Source organism: Periplaneta americana, chromosome 6 (genome assembly GCF_040183065.1).
Source record: "Periplaneta americana isolate PAMFEO1 chromosome 6, P.americana_PAMFEO1_priV1, whole genome shotgun sequence".
Lineage (NCBI taxonomy): Eukaryota > Metazoa > Arthropoda > Insecta > Blattodea > Blattidae > Periplaneta > Periplaneta americana.
This window is the reverse complement of record NC_091122.1, coordinates 76,655,878-76,681,513: the sequence shown is the minus strand read 5'-3', so window position 1 is coordinate 76,681,513 and position 25,636 is coordinate 76,655,878. Positions and strand designations below refer to the sequence as shown.

Genomic DNA, 25,636 nt, shown 5'->3' with positions numbered 1-25,636 from the left:
ATATGCAATCACAGAAGGCAGACACTGAATACAAATCCCCTCCCCTACTAAGTTAATGACACGGGGATAGAAGGAAGGGGTGAGTGATGTAACGCCACAATTGTCGCTCATTTTTCCAAGCCTGCTCTATAAATTTAGTGTGCAAAGGTCTATCATTGTATCTACTGTTACATGTATTTTCTGCAATGTTTTAATGGAGAGTGACTAAGTAAGCATTTGTGATTTTTCTTGAAATTGCCAATGTCCCCTGCTGGACCATAAAAATTCTGGTCAGTCTAACAATGAGTCAAAGTCAGGACAGGTGAAGAAATGTCAGAAGGAAGTGAAATGGGGAGAGGAGTACAACCCCTTTATCACCTACCCTGTTCAACATCTACTTGGAGGATTTAGTGAAGAACTGTTTTCAGAACATGGAAGGAGTGATAGTAGAAGGAGGAAGAATAAAGTGTGTAAGATCTGCTGATGATATGGCGTTGTTAACAGAAAAGGAGATGATACTAAGGGATATGCTACTGGAGCTAAATGACAGCTGTGAGCAGTATAGAATGAAGATAAATGCCAACAGGAAGAAGACCATGGTCATAGGAAGAAAAGTAAAGAAGGTAAACTTGCGAATTCTAAATGAGGCAGTAAAGCAAGTGGACAGTTTCAAATACTTGGAATGTTCTATAAGCAGTAACATGAGCTGCTGCCAAGAAATCAAAAGGAGAATAGCAATGGCAAATGAAGCTTTTAATAGAAAAGGAGCATCTTATACAGACCTCTGGAGAATAAACTAAGAGACTAGTGAATGCTTTGTGTGGAGTGTAGCATTGTATGGGGCAGAAACGTGGACATTACGATGAAATGAAGCGAATAGAAGTATTTGAAATGTGGATATGGAGAAGAATGGAGCATGTGAAATGGATAGAGTAAGAAACGAAGCTGTGTTGGAAAATGTGAATGAAGAAAGAATGATGCTGAAACTGATCAGAAAGAGGAAAAGGAATTGGCTGGGTCACTGGTTGAGAAGAAACTGCCTACTGAAGGATGTAGTGGAAGGAATTGTGAATAGGAGAAGAGTTCGTGGCAGAAGAAGATATCAGATGATAGACGACATTATGATAATGGATCATATGCAGAGACAATGAGGAAGGCAGAAAATAGGAAAGACAGGAGAATGCTGGGTTTGCAATGAAAGACCTGCACTTGGGCAGAACACTATGACTGAATGAAAACATGTGATAATTATAACTATTTAATTACTTTATTTTATGAAAATCTAAATTTTTTCGCTCGAAAATACCTGATATTTGGTCCGTCCAGTAGTCTCAACTTTATAAAGCGCTCAATGGTTCCGTCTAGTGGAATTCAGTGATACCATGTTGGCAACACTGGGCCTCAGCCAATCAGTTACTTCAAAAATGTAATATTTCTGTCTACCCCTGCCTGAAATAATGTTGTAAAAACTTACGTTTCACAGGAATGAGTTGCCTGGTGAAACTTCCTAACATGCTTCTTGAGATTCGTGGCTGTTGTGAATTGCTTGTCACATGCTTCACACTTAAAGTCCCTCTTCCTTAGCTGAGACTGAACGCCATGTACATTTCTTTTGTGTTTCAATAAATTCGAATTTGTGGTGAACGCACGATCACAATATGCACATGTATACTTTCCTTCCATTATGTATAACAATAACGCGAAATACTGGTAACGCCTGAGCGCCAAACACGTGTAAAGTACGTCGCCTGCTCGCTACATGACACGCTTTAGTCCCGGTCAACTTCGGCAGTTTTCGTGTTGACTCGGATTGGTTCGGTGGATTCAGGAATCCGGCCTGGCTGTACATTGAATGGCTCGTTTTCTATGACCGCTATGACCACGGCATGTGTGATAATAATGTCATGAAATGTATGAAGTAGAATAATGATAACATAGTCTGCATCATACACCAAATTTTCGAGTTAAAGGAGCAAGGCAACGCAATAACATGTTGGTTTATTGCTTGATTGAATTAATAAGGGCCATTAACTGCTAGACGGGGGAAAAGTGGAAGGGGTGGTGGGCGGAGCTTCTACGTTCTGCTTAATTCGATTTTCCCACGAATCTGTGACAGGTTTGGTTTGGTTAGTTTATGTTTTTGTTATGTCTTGCATGTACAAATCTGTGACAGGTTAGGTTAGCATAATAAAAGCTTTGCATTTACGATTTTCAAAGCCTGGTGATTTTATTTTTAGTGATGTCAATTTGGAAACGAAGTTCCAATATAGGAATTTTGTGTGTATTTCATTATTATTTATTGTGCTTCGCTGAATTACAATGGTTATTGAATTAATATAAGTTTTACGTTCTTCACGTTACATCGTATCGTGTGTTTTATATCCCTACGTTCCTTTGCTTTAGGCCTACTAGAAATCACAGGTTTGCACTTCCATTACCACGCGCCTGTCATTTCACACTTAATTTGCTACATTTCCGAACAATTTTCTTTCCTTGAAATATTTTCCTATAAAACCCTCAACTTTTTCAATCCATCTCCGCAAGAAGTCTCTTACAAATCCGACCATTTTTACTTCTAAAATCACTGGAACTACCTCAACGCTCGTTTTCCCCCCAAACATTTGCAGATATGGAACAACTGGATAATACGCACGGCAGACCAATATCGATAGTCGACTCTACTCGCTGGCCACTAGTCACCGGGCCGTACCAAGCCGTATCAAACAAAATATAATCGAAATGGTGGTAGTCAAATTCGCGACTATATTCTTAAATAATTCACTCCATTAGTCAAGTTCAAGGTTTTATGTAGTACAACGGCGGTTTTTTGAATGCATTAAATGAAAATGAAGATGTAATAAGATAATAAACTAGGTTATCACAAGGAAATTAACAGGAAAAAAGATGTGTTTCACGGAATACAATTAAAATGACGGAAAGTAAATTTCCGGTTAATGTTCGCCAAAGCGTAAAGTACGTAATTATGACGGCGTTGCTGTTTTATTTCTGGCCTATAGAAAAATACCTAGCCTTTTACGAAAAAAAATTTAAGGACCATGAAATTATTCACCGCTTTCATTATAGGCCTATTATTTTTTAACAATATTACGAATCAAAAACTGTCATATTATATAATTTTAACTACTACATGGACGAACCAAATCAAGCTAACCTAACCTAACCAAAGCTAACCTAACCTAACCTAACCAAAGCTAACCTAACCTAACCTAACCAAAGCTAAGCTAACCTAACCAAAACTAATCTAACCTAACCAAAGCTAATTTAACCTAACCTAAGCTAACCTAACCTAAGCTAACCTAACCAAAGCTAACCTAACCAAAACTAATCTAACCTAACCAAAGCTAATTTAACCTAACCTAAGCTAACCTAACCTAACCTAAGCTAACATAACATAACATAACCTTCGTAAATGCAAGGCCTGTAACCGGAGCAAGAAGGGATCTCAATCATTTAATCTGCAAGTACACGCAAAAATAAATTCAAGTAAGGATCACGCTCCCACTGCATGAGAGGTCCGCGCATGCGCTACAGCAAAACTGTTTCTGTCCCGAGCCTCTCATCTAAGGCACTCGTCATAATTTACTCGCAATATTTACGCAAATACACATTGTCGCTAACAGTGGTGCTATCTCTCAATAATGTTCAGAACGAAGGAGGTAGACAGAGAGAGAAAAAATTTCTCCCGCCAACTACGCCACACACCAACGTCATGTTCTTATGTTGGTGACATTGTGTATTTACTTAAATTTGGTGCTAAACGTAACGGCACGGTTCAAAGTGACCGTGCTAATTCTCCAGTATAGCGGCAGATATTTTGACATTCTTTCAGTTGTGATGGATGATATCAAGACGGAAACTGACATCGACCCTTTGGCAGTACACTCATGTGAAGACGCAGTTATGGAAGAGAGAAAGCCTTTACCAGATGTAAGTAGGAAGAGACCTTTCTTTTATGTCCCTGAGCTTGTAAATTTCTTGAATACAATTCCTTATCTTTTCCTCTGTTACTTTTGTATGCCACTTCTATGTGAAGATTTTACTACCAGTATGCATTAGTGTGTAGAAGTATGGTTAGGTAAAATTTTACTGAACCTAACAACATGCAATAAACACACAATAAAATCAGAAAATTAGTTTATTCTAAGATACTGTGAACGTCATATTACTGATATCAAAACATTGAGACCTGTCTGCTATAGTGAAATCTAGCCATATCTGTCGTAAGGTATAAAATATAATTTGGGTTTTTTTAAGTAGGTTTTATGACAATTTATCAACTTCTTAGGTTATTTAGCGTCTGAATAAGATGAAAGTGATAATGCTGGTGAAATGAGTCCGGGGTCCAGCACCGAAAGTTACCCATTATTTGCTCATATTGGGTTGAGGGAAAACCCCGGAAAAAACCTCAACCTGGTAACTTGCCCCAACCGGGAATCGAACCTGGGCCACCTGGTTTCGCGGCCAGACGCGCTGACCGTTACTCCACAGGTGTGGACTAATTTGGGGTTCTGCAGCAAGGCTCCACATAAATATGTAGTTTCTTCAAAAAAATAAATGCGTCAGAATAATATGGACACTCATTTCCAGCTTTTATTTAGCCTACACAATATTTAAAGTCAGTACTGCTAAGCATTTTATAGGTACTTGTGAATATAATAATTAAGAGATATAGACGTACTGTAGTATGTACATAACCGCTTCAAAACAGCCACAATATAAGAGGAAATAGAAGCACTGCAAGACACATACAATGCCTGAGTGGAAACAGCTGAAGGGACATTTAAAAGGCTGTGAGGGACATATGGCCAAGAGGTTGAGAATTGGATGTAAACATACTAGTATAGTGTGAATCAGTTTGATGGGTTAGTTTTTCAGCTCCCTCCAGGTGCTTTTTTTTTTTTTTACCAGTAGGTTAAGTAGCTTTAGTGCTGCTGGTATCTTGTCACAGAACAAAGTTTCCATCACCTATGCTTGTTTATCATCAATCAGTATTTGAAGCTCTGGATGTGATAGGCAAATTTGTTGCTTCTGTCATGGTTATATATCCCGGTATTATTCATTAATGTCTGTTTGTCCTTGGGAAATTCTATTTCTTGATAATCATAGAGAAAAAAATAGGGTAAAGATTTTATTATTTACATATGAAAAAAACTAAGATAAGGTTTTCCATGATCCAAATTTTTTCTGACTTCAGTTTTGCAGCTTCTCTTTTCTTCTTCAGCCTCTCCAATCTTTGATGTTCCGTTTCTTTTTTGGAGCCTTTTTCTAGAAAAAGTATAAAGTGCCGAAATATCCAAAATAAACTGCAGTGTCATTAGTACAGTGCACCTTCGGTATCATGGATTCACCGGCCACATGCCTGGTGAGAGGCCGTGCTTCTACTATTGAGATGGCAAGCGCGCTCGTGCAACTTAACTCGTTAAAACTTAGGTACACATAACACATCATTATTTGGTATTTACCCTGATCACAGAAGATGCTGTAAGTGATATCCATTTTCTTGTATGCATATTTCACACCTTCTCAAGAAATTGCCATTCACATGCGCTCATTCTTCTATTGTAATTTCTCTTTGTATATATTATTATGATGTATCGAAGTACACATGATATTTCCATGCAGATATTATGTGTCATCATATGATGAATTATGGGTGGAACAGAGAAAAATTCTCTCTGGCACCGGGATTTGAACCCAGGATTTCAGCTCTACGTGCTGACGCTCTATCCACTAAGCCACACCGGATTCCCATCCCGATGCCGGATTGAATCCTCTCAGTTTAAGTTCCACCTCTTGGGTTCCCTCAAGTGGCCTACCCTCATGCACTGCGGCATAGATGTATGACAGTGGCACAATGTCCACACATGTGCAGAGGTGCACTCGTTATGAGTGACTTTGCGGCCGGGATCCGGGATCCGCAGTCTTTTAAATCACTAAGTGGTCATTTTTCGCATATCATATATTATTATGATGTACCGAAGTACATATGATATTTCCGTGCAGATATTCTGCGTCATCATATGATGAAAGATGAATGGAACAGAGAAAAATTCTCTCTGGCACCGGGATTTCAACCGGGTTTTCAGCTCTATGAGCTGACGTTCTATCCACTAAGCCACACCGGATTCTCATCCCAATGCTGGACTGAATCTTCTCAGTTTAAGTTCTAATTCTTGGGTTCCCTCTAGTGGCCTACCCTCATGCACTGCGTCATAGATATATGACACTGGCACAATGTCCACACATGATTCAATCCGGCATTGGGATGGGAATCTGGTGTGGCATTCTTCAGTAAGCAGTTTCTTCTCAGCCAGTGACCCAACCAATTCCTTTTCCTCTTCCTGATCAGTTTCAGTATCATTTTTTCTTCATCCACTCTTTCCAACACACTTTCATTTTTTATTCTGCCTGTCCACTTCACACATTCCATTCTTCGAATTATATGTATTAATTTCATCCAGTTTAATGAAACTGTCTATAGGGGAAAGAAACTCATTGAAATATGCACCTACTGATAGAATCTTGAAACTAGAAATTTTTTTTCGCACAACATAGACCTGTTTTGAATCAAAAGAATACCTCGAGCTTCCAAAAGAAGCTCTTAACTTTACTATATCATTTTCAACCTCGTATTCATGTAAAATAAGTTTCTCGTGTATGATTGTCATCAAAACAAAGCGAGAAATCTCCTTGAAAATGATACATTATCGAATACTTAGTTCATATATTATGAGGAGCTGCTTTCTGAAAAACAGGCACATTTATCAAATTAATTATTTCTTACTTTATAACTGCTGAAACATGTTTTTATTTCTATGATAAACATTGCTTATGTTTATGCTTCTAAATATAAAATGAAAGTATATTAATAAGGCGTTTTTGTTTTATTTTGTATATCATATCGTGACTCCCCCATCAGCTTTTTACACGATCCTCCAAGAGGTCGTGACCCCACTTTGGGTACCACTGATCTAAATGAAGTCAGTATTACTGATTGAATTATTATGATTTTTCTGTGTTTTATTAATAGCAAACGACAGGAGTGAAAAGCTTGGATTCCATCTATGCAATCAAATGGGGAATGAAAAGTGAAGAACCTACATTGTCCATTGCATTTCCTGTGGTGAAGTGTGAGTCTGAGGTGAGTGGAGTGTGGCAATTCTTGTGGTACCAAGTTTCTGATGAAGAGTTCGTGTTCTCTTTTGCTGCAAATAACATATTCACAGAACTTTTGTATTGCATGTTTATGCCCTGAATATTACTTACTTACAAATGGCTTGTAGAGAACCCGGAAATTCATTGCTGCCCTCACACAAGCCCACCATCGGTCCCTATCCTTAGCAATATTAATACAATGTCTAGCATCATATCCTACCTCCCTGAAATCCATTTTAATATTATCATCCTACCTATGTCTCAGCATCCCCAAAGGTCTTTTTCACTTCGGCCTCCCAATTAACACTATATGAATTTCTGGATTGCTTCATACTTGCTACATGCTCTACCCATCTCAAACGTCTGGATTTTATGTTTCTAACTATGTCAGGTGAAGAATACAATGTGTTCAGTTTTGCGTTGTGTAACTTCCTCCATTCTCCTGTAACTTTATCCCTCTTGGCCCCAAATATTTTCCTAATCACCTTATTCTCAAACATACTTAACCCCTGTTCCCCTCTCATAGTGAGAGTCCAAGTTTCACAACCACACAGAAAAACCAGTAATATAACTGTTTTATAAATTCTAACTTTCAGCTTTTTGAGAGCAGACTGGATGACAAAAGCTTCTCAATTGAATAATAACAGACATTTCCTATATTTATTCTGCGTTTAATCCTGATTATTACTAGCAAAACATTAATTGCTTCACAGTTTGATGAATATGATTTTATATTTAATTTCATCAGAAAAGAACTTTTATCACATCTTTAGTTGCATTTTCCAGTAATGTGACACTACATATAGTGTACAAGTGTCTTCCCTTTTTAAACTTCAGTCGTTTAATCATCTAGTTATTCATAAGAGTCATTGTTGCTAACGTGGCCTACTAAACACTACTACTTACTAATGGTGGTGGTGGTGGTGGTGGTGGTGGCGGCAGTGGCGGCAGCAGCAGTTGTGGTGGTTACTACTATTACTACGATTACTATTATTGTTCCCGAGAATGATTTTGATATTATATATTATGAGTGGCTGCACTATATAATAAAAAGCTTTACTATCTGGATATTAATAGGTAGAAGTTATAAATCATACGATCTTGCAGAAATGCAGTAATTGACATCAAATACTTGGTGCCAATAATCTTGATGTCTTTTGATGTTTTACTATAACATTTACCAAGCACTTATCCGAGTATTTTAAGAGGACATTTTGGCTATACTGGCGTGCATAACAGACTATGGAATATTTGAGAAGGAAGGACGTATCAATATACAGCAAGAACTTTAGAGATGAGCATGATATAGATACTAAGAACGTGACACAAAATACGAAATTGGTGACCTCTGGTGGAAAATCAACAGCCTATGAACTCGCTCAAGCAGAGATTAAGTCGATGACCCTGTATGGGAGAGAAATCTATGTTATGTAAGGGTGATTATGATGTTAGTGGAGAAATGGTGTAATTGTGGTAGGGAAATGAAATATTTCAATCTGTATTATTATCAGAGGTGCGACAAAATCTAGTTTGACATTAAGTTGCATACACTTCGACCATACACTTTAAAAAGAAATGATGGCACTGTGGTGAGTCATGTAAACAATGACATTCCATTCAGATACAAGTACCAATTCATGTTGAACATCATAGTAATTGAATGAACTATAAATCTAATTCAAACAACTGTAAGTACTGTTGAAATGATATTCCACCAGTTTCTTGCCTGCTTTTAACGTATATGATGCACCAAATAATCAATGCACTACCATTCCCTATGGAAGAGATGTTTATACTCGTACTATACAATGTATACCTAGAATATAATCTAAATTTAACAGAAGAAATACTAAAATCAGAAGTAAACACTGAAATACTAAAACAATTGTCTTTAGAGGCAATTAATATTAGGTACCCTCCACAAAACTGGCTTCATTTATACACTGATGGATCCTTGATCTCCAGAGAACAAGGTGCCGGTCCAGGTGTTACGTGCTGTCTCTTCTCACTTTATAGATCTCTTGGGTATGGAACAACAAGTTTTGATGGAGAAATCATTGCAATAAGTGAAAGTCTCAGAACTCTTCTATGCCACATCAATATATTTAAAAATGCAGTTAATTGTCAGACTCCAAAGCAGCTATTCTATCATCATCATCATCATCATCATCATCTTCCTAACAAGTATTAGGCCAAGTGGCCTGTTACGGTCTCAAACTAGAATTTTCAGTCCATCTCTTCTTTGGACGGCCTGGAGATCTTTTGCCATATGGATGGTAATGAAGCAGTGCTTTTGGAATTCTGCATCGATTCATTCGTTCGAGATGACCCTTCCACTGAAGTTGATATTTGCTGATGAACTGCATAATGGGTTCTATTTGAAGTTCTTGCATTAGGTCCTCATTTTTTTTATGATCCCAGCGAGTATATCCAGCTGTTGCTCTCATAAACCTCATCTCACTTGCTGTTATTCTACTGACATCTTTATTCTTCACAGTCCACGCTTCGCTACCATAGCTTAATACTGGCTGTGCTAAGGTTTTATACAAGCCTATTCTTGTGTGTCTTTGTACTAGTGAAGGTTTCATGATTTTATTAATGATCCCCATTGTTTTATTATATTTACATATTTTTTCAGCAATATCTACTTCATCATAGGGTGATAGTGTATAGCCAAGATAAGTGAAGGTATTTACTCTTTCTATTATTTTATTATTCAAACAGATTTTGCTTGGTACAGGGAATTTCCCACAAAATGACATGATTTTCGATTTTTCAATATTAATTTCCATGTTATATTTTTCACTGACCTTATTTAAATTGTGTACTGAATATTGTAAATCATCTTCAGTTGATGCCATGAGAACTAAATCATCAGCGAAAAGTAAAGCATCAAGCTGCAAATTTCGATTAATTGGAATAAATCCATGTCGTGTCTGTCGCCAATCTTGAATGATTCTATTTATATATATAATAAACAGAAGTGGTGAAAGGCCACAGCCTTGTCGTACTCCACTATAAATGGGTCGCCACTGTGAAAGTTTATTGTTGCTTCGAATTGCTATGATGGTTGTTTTATATATATTGTAAATATTTTGTATAATCTGTTGAGGTACTTGATCATCTGCCAAAATCTGAAGTAATTTATTCCGATTGACTTTATCAAATGCCTTTTTAAAGTCAATGAATGCCATATGCGTTTCTAAATTAAATTCTCTATGTTTCTCAACCAGTAATTTCAATGCGAAATATCCATCACAACAGGATCTTCCTCGACGAAAACCATTTTGTTCCTCACTGATAATATTGTCGTAATGCTTATTGAGTTTGTTTTTCAAAATATTTGCATACATTTTATATCCTGCGTTCAATAAACTTATTCCTCTATAATTATCCGTAATTTTCAAATCTCCTCTCTTATGTATAGGAATTACAATAGATTTAGTCCAGCTTTCGGGAAATCCTTGTCCCTCCCAAATCAAATTTAAAAATCTCAAAAATCTTTGTAGAAATTTATGGCTAGCATATTTAAATAATTCACCATTTATTAAATCTTCTCCTGGAGATTTATTGTTTTTCAATTTAGCCAAGACTCTTTGTAGTTCATCCATAGAAATTGACTCCAATAAAGGATTAGTTGAAAATGGAAGCGTGAGAGATTGTGTTGATGTAGACCATAGTTGTTGAAAATACTGTAACCAATTGTCCTGAGAAATAACATTTATTCTTAGATTCTCTTTTACTTCACAATTTACAGCTATTCTATCAATAGTCTCTAAACACACACCTTCATCTCAAACAGCAGAAATAACTAAAATGCTCTCTCAATTAATATCACTCAATAAAAGATTTGTATTCCAATGGATACCATCCCATTGTGGAATCCTGGGAAACGAGAATGTGGATGCTTTAGCAAAGAAGGGCAGCACTGCTACTTACAGACCTCTTACTAAATCTACATATTACTCTGTGAAAAGATTTATTAAATCTACATACTTAGACTTCAACAAACAAAATTTGATCAACACAATCCCAAGGGAAAAAATGGAACTCTCTGCATCAAAATCCACAGTTAATTCCCGATTTACCACGAAAATCTTCTGTAGCTGCATTTAGATTGGCAACAGGTCATGATTGTTTAGCCAAACACCTGCATAGAATTGGAATATATCATTCCCCTAACTGCCCATTGTGCAACTCAAACCAAGAAATGGATTCGGAACACCTCAAAATCTGTGCTTGATTGGCTGGCCATGATAATATCTTTGAGAAATATTGGAGTGCAAGAGGTCAAATGACTTTATTGTCAAACGCCTGGCATTAGAAAACAACAACAACAATGTATACCTATTCCCTCCGACCACCCAATGCAGTAACCCCTTCTCCAGCTTTGCCTTGCTACTCCAAGTCCTGTGAAATTTTGTCTAGGTAGATTTTGTCGCAGCTCTGATTATTATCTACTGTGAATCGAATTTGAAATTGCTGATATTAAAGGCCAGGACTTTAGTATGAAAGGCATTGTTTCTGTTTTTGAGCTAATGATGCACTTGCTATAGATTTTGGTGCGATAATGATCTTTCTATGTCAGAAGAGTGAATACAGAGGATAATTTGGAATATGGGCCACCTGATAAATTGAGGAAGATCAGTGAGTGACAGTTGAAGAATGTAGCAGAGTTGGTTGGTAGTGAAGAATGAGAATAAAGAGGATGTGAGTAGGTGTTGTCATTCTTCAATGGACTGATTTTGTGTGGTTTCGATGAAATATTGTATTATTACTGTAAAATGTTCATTGTTCAATGGAAAAAAATTGTCATGAATAATTGAAGATAAAACTACATGTGTATTATCTAATACACATATTATATGCCTAAGCTTTTCTTCTCTTGATTTATTATGAAACAAGTAATAAGAATCGACAGGATTCAATAATAATAACTATTTATCATAATGAGAAATATTGTGTAATTTTTTTCTCTTTTTTTTAATTTCTTGGTGCCTTTAATTCCTGAGGTCTCGGTGTAATGCTTTAAAGCGAACTTTTAGTATATTGAGTTTGTCTCAAATGAGCTGTCAATTGAAAACTTTTTTCCATACTATAGTCCGACCATCGGATCTGTGCCCCCGTAAGAAATGCGAACTGAACCTTAATTCCTTTTCAGCCTCGGCAATTCATTTCTCCCCCTTTATTCCTATTTCTCTCTTTTCTATCCCTCTCTCTTTCTCTCCCCCACTACTCACAATTTTGAGCCTTCTTGCGGGACAGTTTATTTGCACTTGCATTCCAGTGTTGTCAACTCAACATGAATATTGTAGCATGGAGTGGTGAAAGAAATATTATTAAGCAAGTAATAGCATTTTGCATAAGTCAATCAGCGTCATTAGACCTACTTAAATTAAATTATGAATAAGTAATAATTAACCTTACAGTATTATAAGCAATATTCAAGAGACATGACACTGTTTGGCGGAAGTTTGGCAACATCCCTATTCGGCAAGGTTCATGGCCTGCTGTTTGACATAGTGGGAGAGAAACGGGTGGAATGGGGTGAGTAGAGGCGTTAACTTTTCCAAGAACGATGACAGCGCTGAAGGGGCATAGATCTGATGGTCCGACAATAGTTATTTAACGTGACAGTTTTGTCTAGTTTGAAGCTGTTAATGTCTGAACCTATCTCATTTAGCTGTTCATTCATTGTAACTCCAATATCAGATGCACTCTGCGGTCTCAAAGACTAGCAATTTCTGTACATTATGCTCGTGTCTTAAATATTAGAAGAACATAAAACTCTAGCGTGTATAGTTGCACAGTACAACTGGATGCACATTATTCTTCAAATACCTAAAATTTTGTTAGTTGATATTATAATTACATTAAAATAATTGACATATTTCAATGCACCTGAGCCCTTCAGTCTACATGTTTAATCCATCTCTGTTAAATTTATAAATTCCAGGGAGAAACATTTGACGTGGATATAGTAAAGGAAGAGGTTAAAGTGGAGGTAATGAGAGAGGATTGTGAAGATTTGAGTGACAGGTGAGTGCTTGGATTTACTGGTTGAAGTGAACAATAATATGCCTAACATTTTGAAAGAAAACATGCTAATACAACACATTAAACCCTATTAGCCTAGGTGTTGTAGGACATGCTTTACATTCAAGTTATAGCCAGCCTCATGGTCTAGTGGTCAGAGCTTCTGGCTATAGTTCATGAGGTCCAGGATTCGATTCCCAGTTAGAGCACAAGAATTTTTCCTTAAAGGGGATTATTCCTGTGTTCGTCCATGGTCTGGAATTTAGGTTAAGTTTAGATTTAAGACCTCTCCTGGCACCACATTATCATAATCATCCTATCACATCATCGGGGTAATGTAACTCCTCCTTCCAGGCGCCCCAACCTCAGAAGTGGGTTACAACTAAGCCACGGCCAGGAGAGAAGACCAGAAATGTCGAAAAGACAACCTGGTGGCATTGGATAAAAAAAAAAAAACATTCAGGTTATAACATCTCAGGAAGAACAAGATTTTTACTCATTGATTCTGAAAAAAGTTAATTAAACATTCATATTAACTGCACTTACAGCTTTATATTTTACTGTATTCTAATATTGTTACTTTATATTTCATGTCTTTTTTTCTAAAAAAATTCGCTTAATTTGGTCGGTTGAACCTGTTGTGAGCATTTCTTTAAAGAATATTGCTTCATTGTCGCCTGCTCACAGTCTCACTAATGTTTCAATCAAGCCATCATTTCACATATATTTTCTGGAAGTGTATGCTTAATGCTTACAGCCATAGTTACCACTCAACTGATACTGTGCGGTGAAATCAGTACTCTAGGTGAGTACACCTGTTATACTTCCCTGATCTCAGTGGGAATATGGCAGTAATTGTTCTTTCACTGACGTGTCTGTACAGCAGACTCATTATCAGTAAGCCAACTGGTAACACACAACAGCATCAGACTAGTGAAAAGGTTAAGAACGCACAAAAGTGCGAAGTTTTAAGCTTATGCAGAATACAAAAATTATATAATTTACATCCAATTTAGTACACATAAAGTACAAAGAATAGCAAAGGTTGGAAAGCAAAACTAGTCTGTGTGACCTCAGGAAAAAATATATAATAATGTATCAGAACATTCCTAGAATATTGGGAGACAAAATTGTTGTTCAGTTCTGATATTTCTGTCCCTTGCAAGTGGGAAAGTGAGTGGTTCGGTAAAACAAGGAAGCATGTCAATAAGTGACTACTCTTGCAAAAACCATTTCTTACCATAATCAGATCCATCCCGTTCCCATGCTATCATTTCATCATTTGCATCACTTCGGTAATTCGTGTCCATTATTCTGCTCTATTATGTCTGGAACTCTGCCATCTCTTGCCCAATAATCTACCTTTCTTTTTGCTCATTGCAACAGTCTACACTGGTAACTTGATCTATGGTCCAGTTTGTTGTTTCCTGTAATTTAGTTAGTGAAACGTGGAAGTGAAATTAGATTTTTTGTGTGATGGGAAGTCTTTGTGGAGAGAATATTAAAAGTCATTGGTTTGAAGCGGAGGAAAGGTCTGTTGAAACAATAAAAACATATCGAGAGAGAGCAGACATTTGGCTTACGAGGAAGATCTTTAGTGCTAATGTAGACTTTTTGTGAACATTAATATTGGGAATTGCAATAAGGGAAAGTCTCAGGAATCTTCTATGCCACATCAATAAATTTAGGAATGCAGTTATATTGTCAGACTCCAAAACAGCTATTCTATCAATAGTCTCTATACACACACCTTCATCTCAAACAGCAGAAATAACTAAAATGCTCTCTCAATTAATATCACTCGATAAAAGAATTGTATTCCAATGGATACCATCCCATTGTGGAATCCTGGGAAACGAGAATGTGGATGCTTTAGCAAAGAAGGGCAGCACTGTTACTTACAGACCTGTTACTAAATCTACATATTACTCTGTGAAAAGATTTATTAAATCTACATACTTAGACTTCAACAAACAAAATTGATAACACAATCCCAAGGGAAAAAATGATACTCTCTGCATCAAAATCCACAGTTAATTCCCGATTCACCACGAAAATTGTCTGTAGCTGCATTTAGATTGGCAACAGGCCATGATTGTTTGGCCAAACACCTGCATAGAATTGGAATATATCAGTCCCCTAACTGTCCATTGTGCAACTCAAACCAAGAAATGGATTCGGAACACCTCAAAATCTGTGCTTCAGTGGCTGGTCATGATAATATCTTTGAAAAATATTGGAGTGCAAGAGGTCAAATGACTTTATTGTAAACGCCTGGCATTAGAAAAGAACAACAACATATTGGGAATAAATAAATGAAGCTAAATACTCTATATCAATCTATCTTTTTAACCTATCCTGCTGTTTGTTGACAACATAAGATCCACTATCATCCACTGTAGTCATTTCAGTTCTTGTTTTTCATGAGAAATGAGTATTTTGATTGTTGTTCATTATAGATGCCTGTTACTAGTAGCCAGAGTTGGGATGTAGTCAATATATACTGCAGAGCTATGTCTTCTGCAACTGGTACTGATGATTTTAATTTATTTCTTTTGTGGTTTATGGATGGACGGTATAGAAAATTGTGTTCCAGATCTTCATAATGATTATGACACCACAGACAAGTAGGAGTATCAGAATGGTGAAATCTGTGTAGGTACAATTGTGTGACAATATGACCTATTTTGGCTCTTGTTGAAAATGTTTGAACATGTTTCAGCAAGAATTTGTATATTTCCAGGTCATTTAGTTTCTTTTGTACCGACTGTAAAATTTTTTCTTTCTCAGAAAAGAGTCAATTGTTGATCCATAAGTTTGTAAAATGAGAGTTTACTGAACCAAAGGCACTGGATATAGATATCACTTGACCAGGTCTTCATTGCAAATACGTTGCATGTTTTGCAATGTTATCGACTTTCTCGTTTCCAGGTATACCACAATGACTAGGTATCCAGTGAAATGTTATTTCCTTTTGGAGTTTTTTTAGTTTATGTAGTTGTTTCTGTATGGGAATAATTCTATGTGCACATAGGTACTCTTACTTACTTAGAGCTTTTAAGGAACCCGGAGGTTCATTGCTGTCTTCACATAAGCCTGCCACCAGTCCCTATCCTGTGCAAGTTTAATCCAGTGTCTATCATATCCCACTTCCCTCAAATCCATTTTATTATTATCCTCCCTCCTACGTATCGGCCTCCCCAAAGGTCTTTTTCCCTCCGGCCTCCCAACGAACACTCTATATGCATTTCTGTATTCTACCATATAAATGAAATAAACTATCAGTTATTATTAATGTGTGGGGGGAAAACAACTGGTCACCCTACCCCATTATCTCCTGGTCTAGTTGTCTCATAAGTGGTGCCTTGTTGGTATCACTTGTGAGGTTCAGACCATCTTCAGACAGTTGACTAAACAACAACAACAAAACTTATTGTGTGTGGAGGAATTTAGGGAAGTAACAAGTGTATAATTTTCTGTTCATCACATTGTTCGATAACGGAAGCAATAACTTCTTGGCCTTCACTATGAATACCTGTATTGGTCTGCCCTTTTGCCATAGCTCACTCTACAACGTAGCTTTCACTTTGCACTCGCTATCAAGTGGCCACTGGTGTAGCTCAGACTGTAGCGTGTTTGTCTGCTTTTTCAGAGTTGCGATCAGATGTGGGTTCGATTCCTGCTTGGGCTGATTATCTGATTAGGTTTTTCCGAGGTTTCCCATTATTGCGAGGCAATTGTCAGGTAATTTATGGCTAATTTTCGGCCTCATCTCGCTATCACCAATTCCATCGACTGTAAATAGTCTAATAGCTGATGCAGTGTCGTTAAATAGATTTTCTTTTTTAATGTGTCAGTTGACTGTCTGAAATGGCATTCTAGTACTGGACGGACCTTACAGATGTATATTCATGTCAAGAAAAAACAGTAGGTACTAAAGCATATGCTTGCTGAACAGGCCTTTGCGCAAGTTAACTTTTTCTCGCCACTCAGGATACCCCTGCACTTCTTACCTTTCACTCTCCCCTTACCTGTGGGCGCATGGTAGGCCCCTCTCTCAGATCCAGAAACATTGGAACTGGACACTAGACTGTGTGAACTCAGAAAAATATTGATATCACAGTCTACATAGATTCCATGAATACTAGGAGACGTGACTTCCCCATCAGTCTGAGGCACTATATTATGAAGGGGTTTCATTATACTTCTCAGTGCTGAAACGCCTGTGCATTCACCAAATTGGCACAACTTATTTGATTTGCTGTTCTGAATGTCTAGACATTGAAACTTACGAAATTTTTTGATTACAGGTCTTTCAACACTGACAGCAATGAAACACCGCAGCTGAAGTGTACAACACTTAAAGATCGTGTCTTCTCAGAAAATCGTATCAGTGGACATGAACATCACTTTCACAACCATTTGGCTGGAAGAAAGAACAATTTGCAGTCACAGTCGCTTAGTCACACAGACAGAACTTCCGTTAAGCGTGATGTTTGTGGCAAGTTAGTACAGACTGCCCACAATGAAAAAATGCATATCCGCAGACACGACGGAGAACGGAGATTCAAATGCGATATCTGTGGCAAATGTTTCTTACAGTTAGGACATCTGAAAGACCATATGCGTACACACACTGGCGAGAAACCATTCAAATGCGAAGTCTGTGGAAAATGTTTCTCCCATTCTGGAGCACTTACAATGCATGATCGCACGCACACTGGTGAGAAGCCGTTCAAATGCGATGTGTGTGGCAAATGTTATTCTCATTCTGGTACGCTCTCTGATCATTTACGTACTCATACAGGCATAAAGCCTTTCAAGTGCGATGTGTGTGGAAAATGTTTTGTACAATCTGGATCCCTCACAGCCCATGCGCGTGCGCATTCTGGGGAGAAACCATTCAAATGTTCTGTTTGCGGGAAATGTTTCTCACAGTCAGGACATCTGAAGGAACATGTGCGTACGCACACGGGAGAGAAGCCATTCAAATGTTCAGTATGCGGTAAATGTTTCAAACGTCCTGATGCTCTGAATATCCATACTCGAACGCACTCTGGCGAGAGGCCTTTCAAATGCGATGTCTGTGGCAAATGTTATTCACGTTCTGGGGTACTGTCGGATCATTTACGTACGCACACGGGCATAAAGCCATTCAAGTGCGGTGTGTGTGGGAAATGTTTTATACAATCGGGAACCCTCAAGGCACATACACGTACGCATTCTGGCGAGAAACCTTTCAGATGTTCTTCCTGCGGGAAATGTTTCTCACGATCGGGAGCGCTTACAAGACATGCTCGCACGCATTAATTTGGAATGCGTTGGAAATTCATTATCTGCGGTTAATGTTAACTAACATTTGCGGACTAGCATATTGTATGGTCACTCACAGAGCCAATTCATTTTCATATAATTGCAATATGAATGACTAATGAAGGGAATGTTCCTGCTTGTTCTCATTATATTACATAACATAGTCAATTTGGCGGTAACTATTGAGATATTCTGTATCAGAAAAACTTTTCTCATGATCGGAAATGCGAAGTTAAATTATGATTTATTTAACGATGCTCATAACTGCAGAGGTTATATCAGCGTCGCCTATGTGCCGGAATTTTGTCCCGCAGGATTTCTTTTACATGCCAGTAAATGTATTGACATGAGCATGTCGCATTTAAACACACTAAGTGTGCCATTGACCTAGGTCGTGACCAAACCTGCAACCTCGAGCATAGAAGGCCAGTGCTATGCCAACTACACTACCGAGGCCGATTTGCATGTAGGTATTCATATGGGCGAGAAGATATTGAAATGCTCTAAAGTGTGACAAATGGTTCTCAGGGTCTGCAGCTCTAGCAGTACACGTACTAAATCACACAAGTGGAAAGACTAAAATACAATATTTGTGTGATATTCTTATTTTTAGTACATCGATCAGTACATTATACTTGCTCACATCATTCTAATATGGTTGTTGCTTGAAATGTTTCTCACGTTCAAAATGTTTAATAATGTGTTCCATTTAACACATATTTGGAAGCCATTTTAATGCTAAATAAAGCAGTAATATTTCTGAGCCTCGTATTGAAATTGCTGTTATTTAGGGAAGGTAGTAACAAGATCGAAGATAAAGTAATCATTGCCCTGAACAGGCCTGCTAATTTAAGTTATATTTTGTTTGACAGTCTTAGAATTTTTTTATGAAATGTATGATGTTACCAATTTGAAACATCTCATTCATATCCACACATCCCTTTGCTTGCGTATTGAGATACAAAATAATACATACATACATACACAGACAACTGTACAATGATTCTCATTAATCAATATTTTTGATAACGAGTGAAATTTAACCTCTCTTCCAGCCTTTAGCATTGGCGTAAGGCATTTTATAGGTACTAACATGGAACAATCTTGTGTTGGTCGAATAAATATGAAATTTCGGAAGAGAAAGCTTTTGGAAAGAAAACGAGATGCCGAGAGAAAAAAAAGTATGTGTAAATTTCATATTCAATACCAAAAGTTCTCTTTCCTCTTGAAGAGAGATCATTCAGTTTCAAATGGGAAGAAACCAGATGTTACTAAAGTATTGAAAAAGAATTTGGAGCTAATCGATGTTTGATAAATCACTTTCTTGGTACAAGTATATTCTAAGCATTGAAAGTCTGAATAATGAAGAGAAACAAGAACTGGACTTTTGCGACTCTTTGAAGATGGACAGTGGAAGGAGATTTTATAATTGTTACTATAAAGAATACTCTTTTTAAGTTGCTCCTCTGTGGTTCTGGTAAATTAGTTTCTATAAAAAAAAGTGCCTGTAGTTAAAACTTTTTCAGTACCAATATGTTAGTCAATACAAATAAGTATAAAGTGGCTTAATATAGTCACAAATAATTTTGTTTGAATTATAAATATATTTTTCAACATTCATTAAAATGTTACCCAATTATCAGATGATGAAGTCGAACATGAAAATATATTCTAACCGAAGAAAAATACATTTTTATTTGGACATCATAAAAACAGAGAATTTCTGATGACAACTGGATAAAATTACAGTATATGATTGTCTCGTGACGTGAATATTGTACGAAATGGAAATATGAAAATTGGAAATTTATCCTTTGAAGAGGAGGATAAATTCAAATACCTGGGAGCAACAGTAACAAATATAAATGATACTCGGGAGGAAATTAAACATAGAATAAATATGGGAAATGCCTGTTATTATTCGGTTGAGAAGCTTTTATCATCCAGTCTGTTGTCAAAAAATCTGAAAGTTAGAATTTATAAAACAGTTATATTACCGGTTGTTCTTAATGGTTGTGTAACTTGGACTCTCACTTTGAGAGAGGAACATAGGTTAAGGGTGTTTGAAAATAAAGTGCTTAGGGAAATATTTGGGGCAAAGAGGGATGAACTTACAGGAGAATGGAGAAAGTGACATAACACAGAACTGCACGCATTGTATTCTTCCCCCTGACATAATTAGGAACATTAAACCCAGACATTTGAGATGGGCAGGGCATGTAGCACATATGGGCGAATCCAGAAATGCATATAGAATATTAGTTGGGAGGCCGGAGGGAAAAAGACCTTTGGGGAGGCCGAGACGTAGATGGGAAGATAATATTAAAATGGATTTGAGGGAGGTGGGATATGATGATAGAGACTGGATTAATCTTGCTCAGGATAGGGACCAATGGCGGGCTTATATGAGGGCAGCAATGAACCTCCGGGTTCCTTAAAAGCCAGTAAGTAGTATTAGTGGATTAATCCATATTAACATATATTCTTACTACTGAAACATTTGAAGCAATAAATGTGGTATAAACACATTTGAATTTTAAGAATGAACCAGATCTTCCATATTTTTTCTGATTTGTTTTATATTCCTATGTTGTTGTTTAGTCAACTGTCCAAGACAAGTCTGAACTCCACAAGTGATACCAAAATGGCACCACTTAAGAGGCAACTAGGCCAGGAGATAATGGAGTAGAGTCGCCAGTTTCTTTCCCCCTCCATTGCATACATCGCTGACTAGCTACGTATTACACTAGTCAGACTTCAGATGCATACTAACAATTGTTCTTCCTCTGACACATATAGTCAAGTGAGATGTACTGCCTGATAATAGATGTACATATCAGCCAGAACCTCAATCAGAGGTATATCCTCATATGTGGGTGCTAAATTCACTTTTTCTTTCCTCAAAGAAATTACAACGTGCATGCATATGTTTGCTTTTGGACACCTACTCCACAGTTCATGTCACAAGGTTTGATATGTCCGAGATGTAAGAATTTTAAGGCTCATTGAGGCACATGGGCACAGGATATTATCTGCAGACAACGAAAGAAAATTTGTTGCCTTCATTGGAGAAGCTTCAAGACCGTTAATTTTACTATCAGCGGGACAATGCACTCTGTGATAAATCAAGAATATCTCCAGTGGTTCGAGGCAAATTAAGTTTGTCTTCTCCCTTGGCCATCATCCTGCAGTCAAAATTTAAACCCCATACAGCATCACTGGGACAGGTCTGACAAATTATTAGTCAACAGATGTATGGGAACTGTGTGTGAGCACTGCAATGTTAAGGTCCGACATAAGCCAATATGCAGTAAGTTATTAGGATAAAGCCAAAGAAGTCAAAAAGTATCTGGAAGCTCAAGTTCACTCCTAAAAGTGTGGAGAACATTTCTTAAAGTTATATTTATAATTGTGAATGTTGTTGTTGTGTTCTAATGCCAGGCATTTGACAATAAAGTCATTTGACCTCTTGCACTCCAATATTTTTCAAAGATATTGTCATGGCCAGCCACTGAAGCACAGATTTTGAGGTGTTCCGAATCCATTTCTTGGTTTGAGTTGCACAATGGGCAGTTAGGAGACTGATATATTCCAATTCTATGCAGGTGTTTGGCCAAACAATCATGGCCTGTTGCCAATCTAAATGCAGCTACAGACGATTTTCGTGGTAAATCGGGAATTAACTGTAGATTTTGATGCATATTACTAGTAACTGTGTGTTTTAGTTTAAAATTAAAAAATTTACTTTAATGAATACAAAATATTAAATTATCATTTCAATCAGAAAATCTAAAGTGTAATGTTATTTTTGTGAGAAATTCTTTCATGCAGATAAAGATGTGGCTATCCATATTATCTGAATGCATCCTGACAAACATCATGCTGTGCAGTTTCAAGATAAGTTGAAAACTTCAACATTATCAGCAGAAACTCAAGATGATAATTCTGCACAAACATTTAATATACAAAATGATGACTCTTCTACTATCGAGAGGGAACCTGTAGATTATTTAGTGTCTGAATGAAATGAAGGTGATAATGCCAGTGAAATGAGTCTGGGCTCCAGCACCGATAGTTAACCAGTATTTGCTCATATTGGGTTGAGGGAAAATCCTGGAAAAAACCTCAACCAGGTAGCTTGTCCCGACTGGGATCCAAACCCAGATCATCTGGTTTCACGATCAGACGCTCTAACCATTACTCTACAGATGTGGAATGCTAAAATTAATTGCTTGCTCGCTTGTTTGTCTGTTCCCTTGTTCATTCACATGTTTATTCACTTCTTCCCTCATTCATTCGTTGGTTTCTTTGTTTATTTAACTACTTAATTACTTACGCATTTATTTATTTGTTTGTTCGTTCTATCATTTATTTATTTACTTAGTTATTTAGTCTACTTATTTATTTATTTACAGCAAATCATTTTCTTTGCATCTTTTCAAGTGTCTTTCGGTTCAAAATGGGTTACAACAAAACTCGAAGAAAAAAATTTCAATAACTCTGTTAATGTTTGCCTGTGTGCCTCAGTCTCTGCTCATGTACAATGTCTTATATCTGGGACTTTTGTTAGAATACCATTCAAGAGGACTATTACCACAGTGTAGTATATACAGTCACGAAGCTCAATAAGTAGGGAATATGCATCCCTACATAGTTGCTAACCACTAGGATCGCTAGTATCGCCTCATCATAGACAATGCGAAATATACCAGCACAGTCTATTGTTCCTGGCACCCTCAACAACTCAAGCTTCGTGACTGTATATACTAGACTGTGCTATTACTTTCTTCTGGTACTGTACAAGTAACTTATATTACTGCTTATGGCATATTTTTTTTTTATTTTCTGGATAACCATCTCAAATGTTAAATACAATGTCCTTACCTTAGAAAACAGCAGTTAAAAATTCTAATAATCATATCGTCTGTATAGGTTTTATCTCAAATTAAATAAAAACGTGTTGTTGTTGTTTTCTAATGCCAGGCATTTGACAATAAAGTCATTTGACCTCTTGCACTCCAATATTTTTCAAAGATATTGTCATGGTTAGCCACTGATGCACAGATTTTGAGATAATTCTGAATCCATTTCTTGATTTTAGTTGCACAGTGGACAGGAGACTGATATATTCCAATTCTATGCAGATGCTTGGCCAAACAGTCATGGCCTGTTGCCAATCTAAATGCAGCTACAGACGATTTGCGTGGTAAATGAGGAATCAACTGTGGATTATGATACAGAGAGCTCCATTTTTTCCCTTGAGATTGTGTTATCAAATTTTGTTTGTTGAAGTCTAAGTATATAGATTTAATAAATCTTTTCACAGAGTAATACGTAGTAACAGGTCTGTAAGTAGCAGTGCTGCCCTTCTTTGCTAAAGCATCCAATCAGTTGTATAAAAATGTACTTGTCGTTAAAACTTAACTAAAAAATATTGCTGGAGAATCTTTAGTGTATTGTAAATATTCACAATTTAAATATGTATGTCGTTATTGTATTGATTAAGACTGGTTGAGTGGGAGATAAGGCCTTATGGCCTTAACTCTGCCAGCGAAAATAAAACATTCTATTACTGATTTTATTAATAATTTTAGGGTTTGTGCCATATGTGGTATTGCATGCCATCATGGGTACTTGTTTAGGACACCTGTCTCAGGAGGGAAAGATAAATTAAAGAGTTTCAAACATGGATTTATGAAAATCTAAATATAACTTGTTTTATAGATTGGATATAATCACAATAAATCATACAAATTCTCACAAGTACAATATTTTACCCCTCTCTTTCACTGTAGCCCTCATAGAACTTGACGAAGCAATTCCTGTCCTTGTTGAGGCACAATTTTGCATTGCACTTTGGCATGCGACATATTTCCTGGTACAGTCGGGGTACCTGCAGCGACCATATTTTTCCAGTCAAACGGGGATATGACTGACCCTATCCTATCTCTCAACTTGGTGAGGGACTTCTGTAGCAGGATTTCTCTTCTTTTCATTGTTCAGCTGTTTCTAGATGTCACTGTTTGGCCTGCCACTTTTTTTGTAACTACTTTCCCTGCTTTACAGAGAACATCTGTGACAGCTACCTTGAAATCAACAATGGACATGTAATCTGAGTTATTTTTTAGCCACATAAACCAACTATTCACACAGACTAGATCTATAAGATGAAAAAAAATCTTCAGATACATCATCTGAAAGGTTTACCACAGGAATCTCCTCTTTCTCCCATGCTATTTAACATAGCCATTAATGATATGTTACAAGAACTTTCAGAACCAGAAATCATTGAAAATATGGTTTCTCTTTAAAACCAGAAAATAGTAAGCTATCAGTTGTAGCTTTTGCGGATAATATAATGGTTATTGGAAAGAATGAAGAATCTGGTACCGTACAGAACTTTTCAATCTCACTATTAGTAATTTAGCTTCCCTTGGTCTGCAAATAAATCCAGCTAAGTGTAACATTATCAATATCGTTAATGGTCAAATGGAAGAGGAACACTACTATTACCAACTGGACAAAATATCAATTTTTTAAAAAATGGTGATGTTATTAAGTATCTTGGTGTTACATTTGCAGATGAGATTGTTCTTGATAAAACTAATCTTATTAAAAAACTAGAAAGTGGTCTAAATAGCTTATCAACTTCCATACTTTTGAAATCAGATCAAAAACTTCACATTCTTAATCAATTTATATGGCCAGGATTTACTTATCATTTACAGTGTACTCCATTCAGCAAGAGTCCACTTTCTTTTCTTGAAGATGTCGATAAATTAATTCGGTCAGCTGTTAAAAAAATGTTAAATCTACCACATGATTGTCTAAATAATATGCTTTATGTGCCTCGAAATGTTAGGGGATTGAACTTGGTTAAAATGGAATGGGAAGCTAATATTCAGCACTTCAATATTGCTAAGACATTACTCCAAGTTGATGATGAACATCTTCATATTATTAAAAATTTAGTATCCGAGAAGAATGTTTACGAAATTTAGCAATCCAATATAATAACAATTCTGTTCCACAAACTGGACGTCAAATTAGAAAACATTTACAAAAGGAAACCTATAGTGCATGGGCTAGTCTTCAGCATAAAGGAAAAAGAGTATCAGTTTTCCAAGATGAA

At 36.8% G+C, this 25,636-nt stretch overlaps 1 protein-coding gene and 1 long non-coding RNA gene across 3 annotated transcripts in view; one reads left to right on the top strand and one right to left on the bottom strand.

Moving 5' to 3' along the window:
• The window catches only part of LOC138701434 (uncharacterized), a 42,085-nt gene extending 40,318 nt beyond the window's left edge, over window positions 1-1,767 (bottom strand). Inside the window, exon 1 of the long non-coding RNA XR_011332561.1 lies at window positions 1,454-1,767. This is a non-coding gene — a long non-coding RNA (uncharacterized lncRNA). The remainder of the gene's footprint in view (window positions 1-1,453) is intronic.
• A 128-nt stretch (window positions 1,768-1,895) lies between these two features.
• On the top strand, window positions 1,896-25,636 carry LOC138701433 (zinc finger protein ZFP2-like). 2 transcript variants are annotated; one of them, XM_069828312.1, is made up of 5 exons: window positions 1,896-2,095; window positions 3,830-3,927; window positions 7,031-7,141; window positions 13,112-13,194; window positions 17,502-25,636. In XM_069828312.1, the coding sequence occupies exons 2-5, from the start codon at window positions 3,835-3,837 to the stop codon at window positions 18,499-18,501; spliced, it is 1,287 nt and encodes a 428-aa protein (XP_069684413.1). In that variant the 5' UTR covers window positions 1,896-2,095; window positions 3,830-3,834; the 3' UTR covers window positions 18,502-25,636. The 2 variants fall into 2 exon arrangements, with proteins under 2 accessions (XP_069684413.1, XP_069684412.1); XM_069828311.1 differs by having other exon boundaries at window positions 1,897-2,105.

What these genes read in the sequence shown, in the direction of transcription:
- LOC138701433 (XM_069828312.1), top strand. Translation starts at nt 3,835, where the DNA reads ATGGATGATATCAAGACGGAAACTGACATCGACCCTTTGGCAGTACAC. An exon ending in TGGTGAAGTGTGAGTCTGAG is followed by an intron (nt 7,142 to 13,111) that starts GTGAGTGGAGTG and finishes TATAAATTCCAG; the next exon opens with GGAGAAACATTTGACGTGGA. An exon ending in TGTGAAGATTTGAGTGACAG is followed by an intron (nt 13,195 to 17,501) that starts GTGAGTGCTTGG and finishes TTTTGATTACAG; the next exon opens with GTCTTTCAACACTGACAGCA.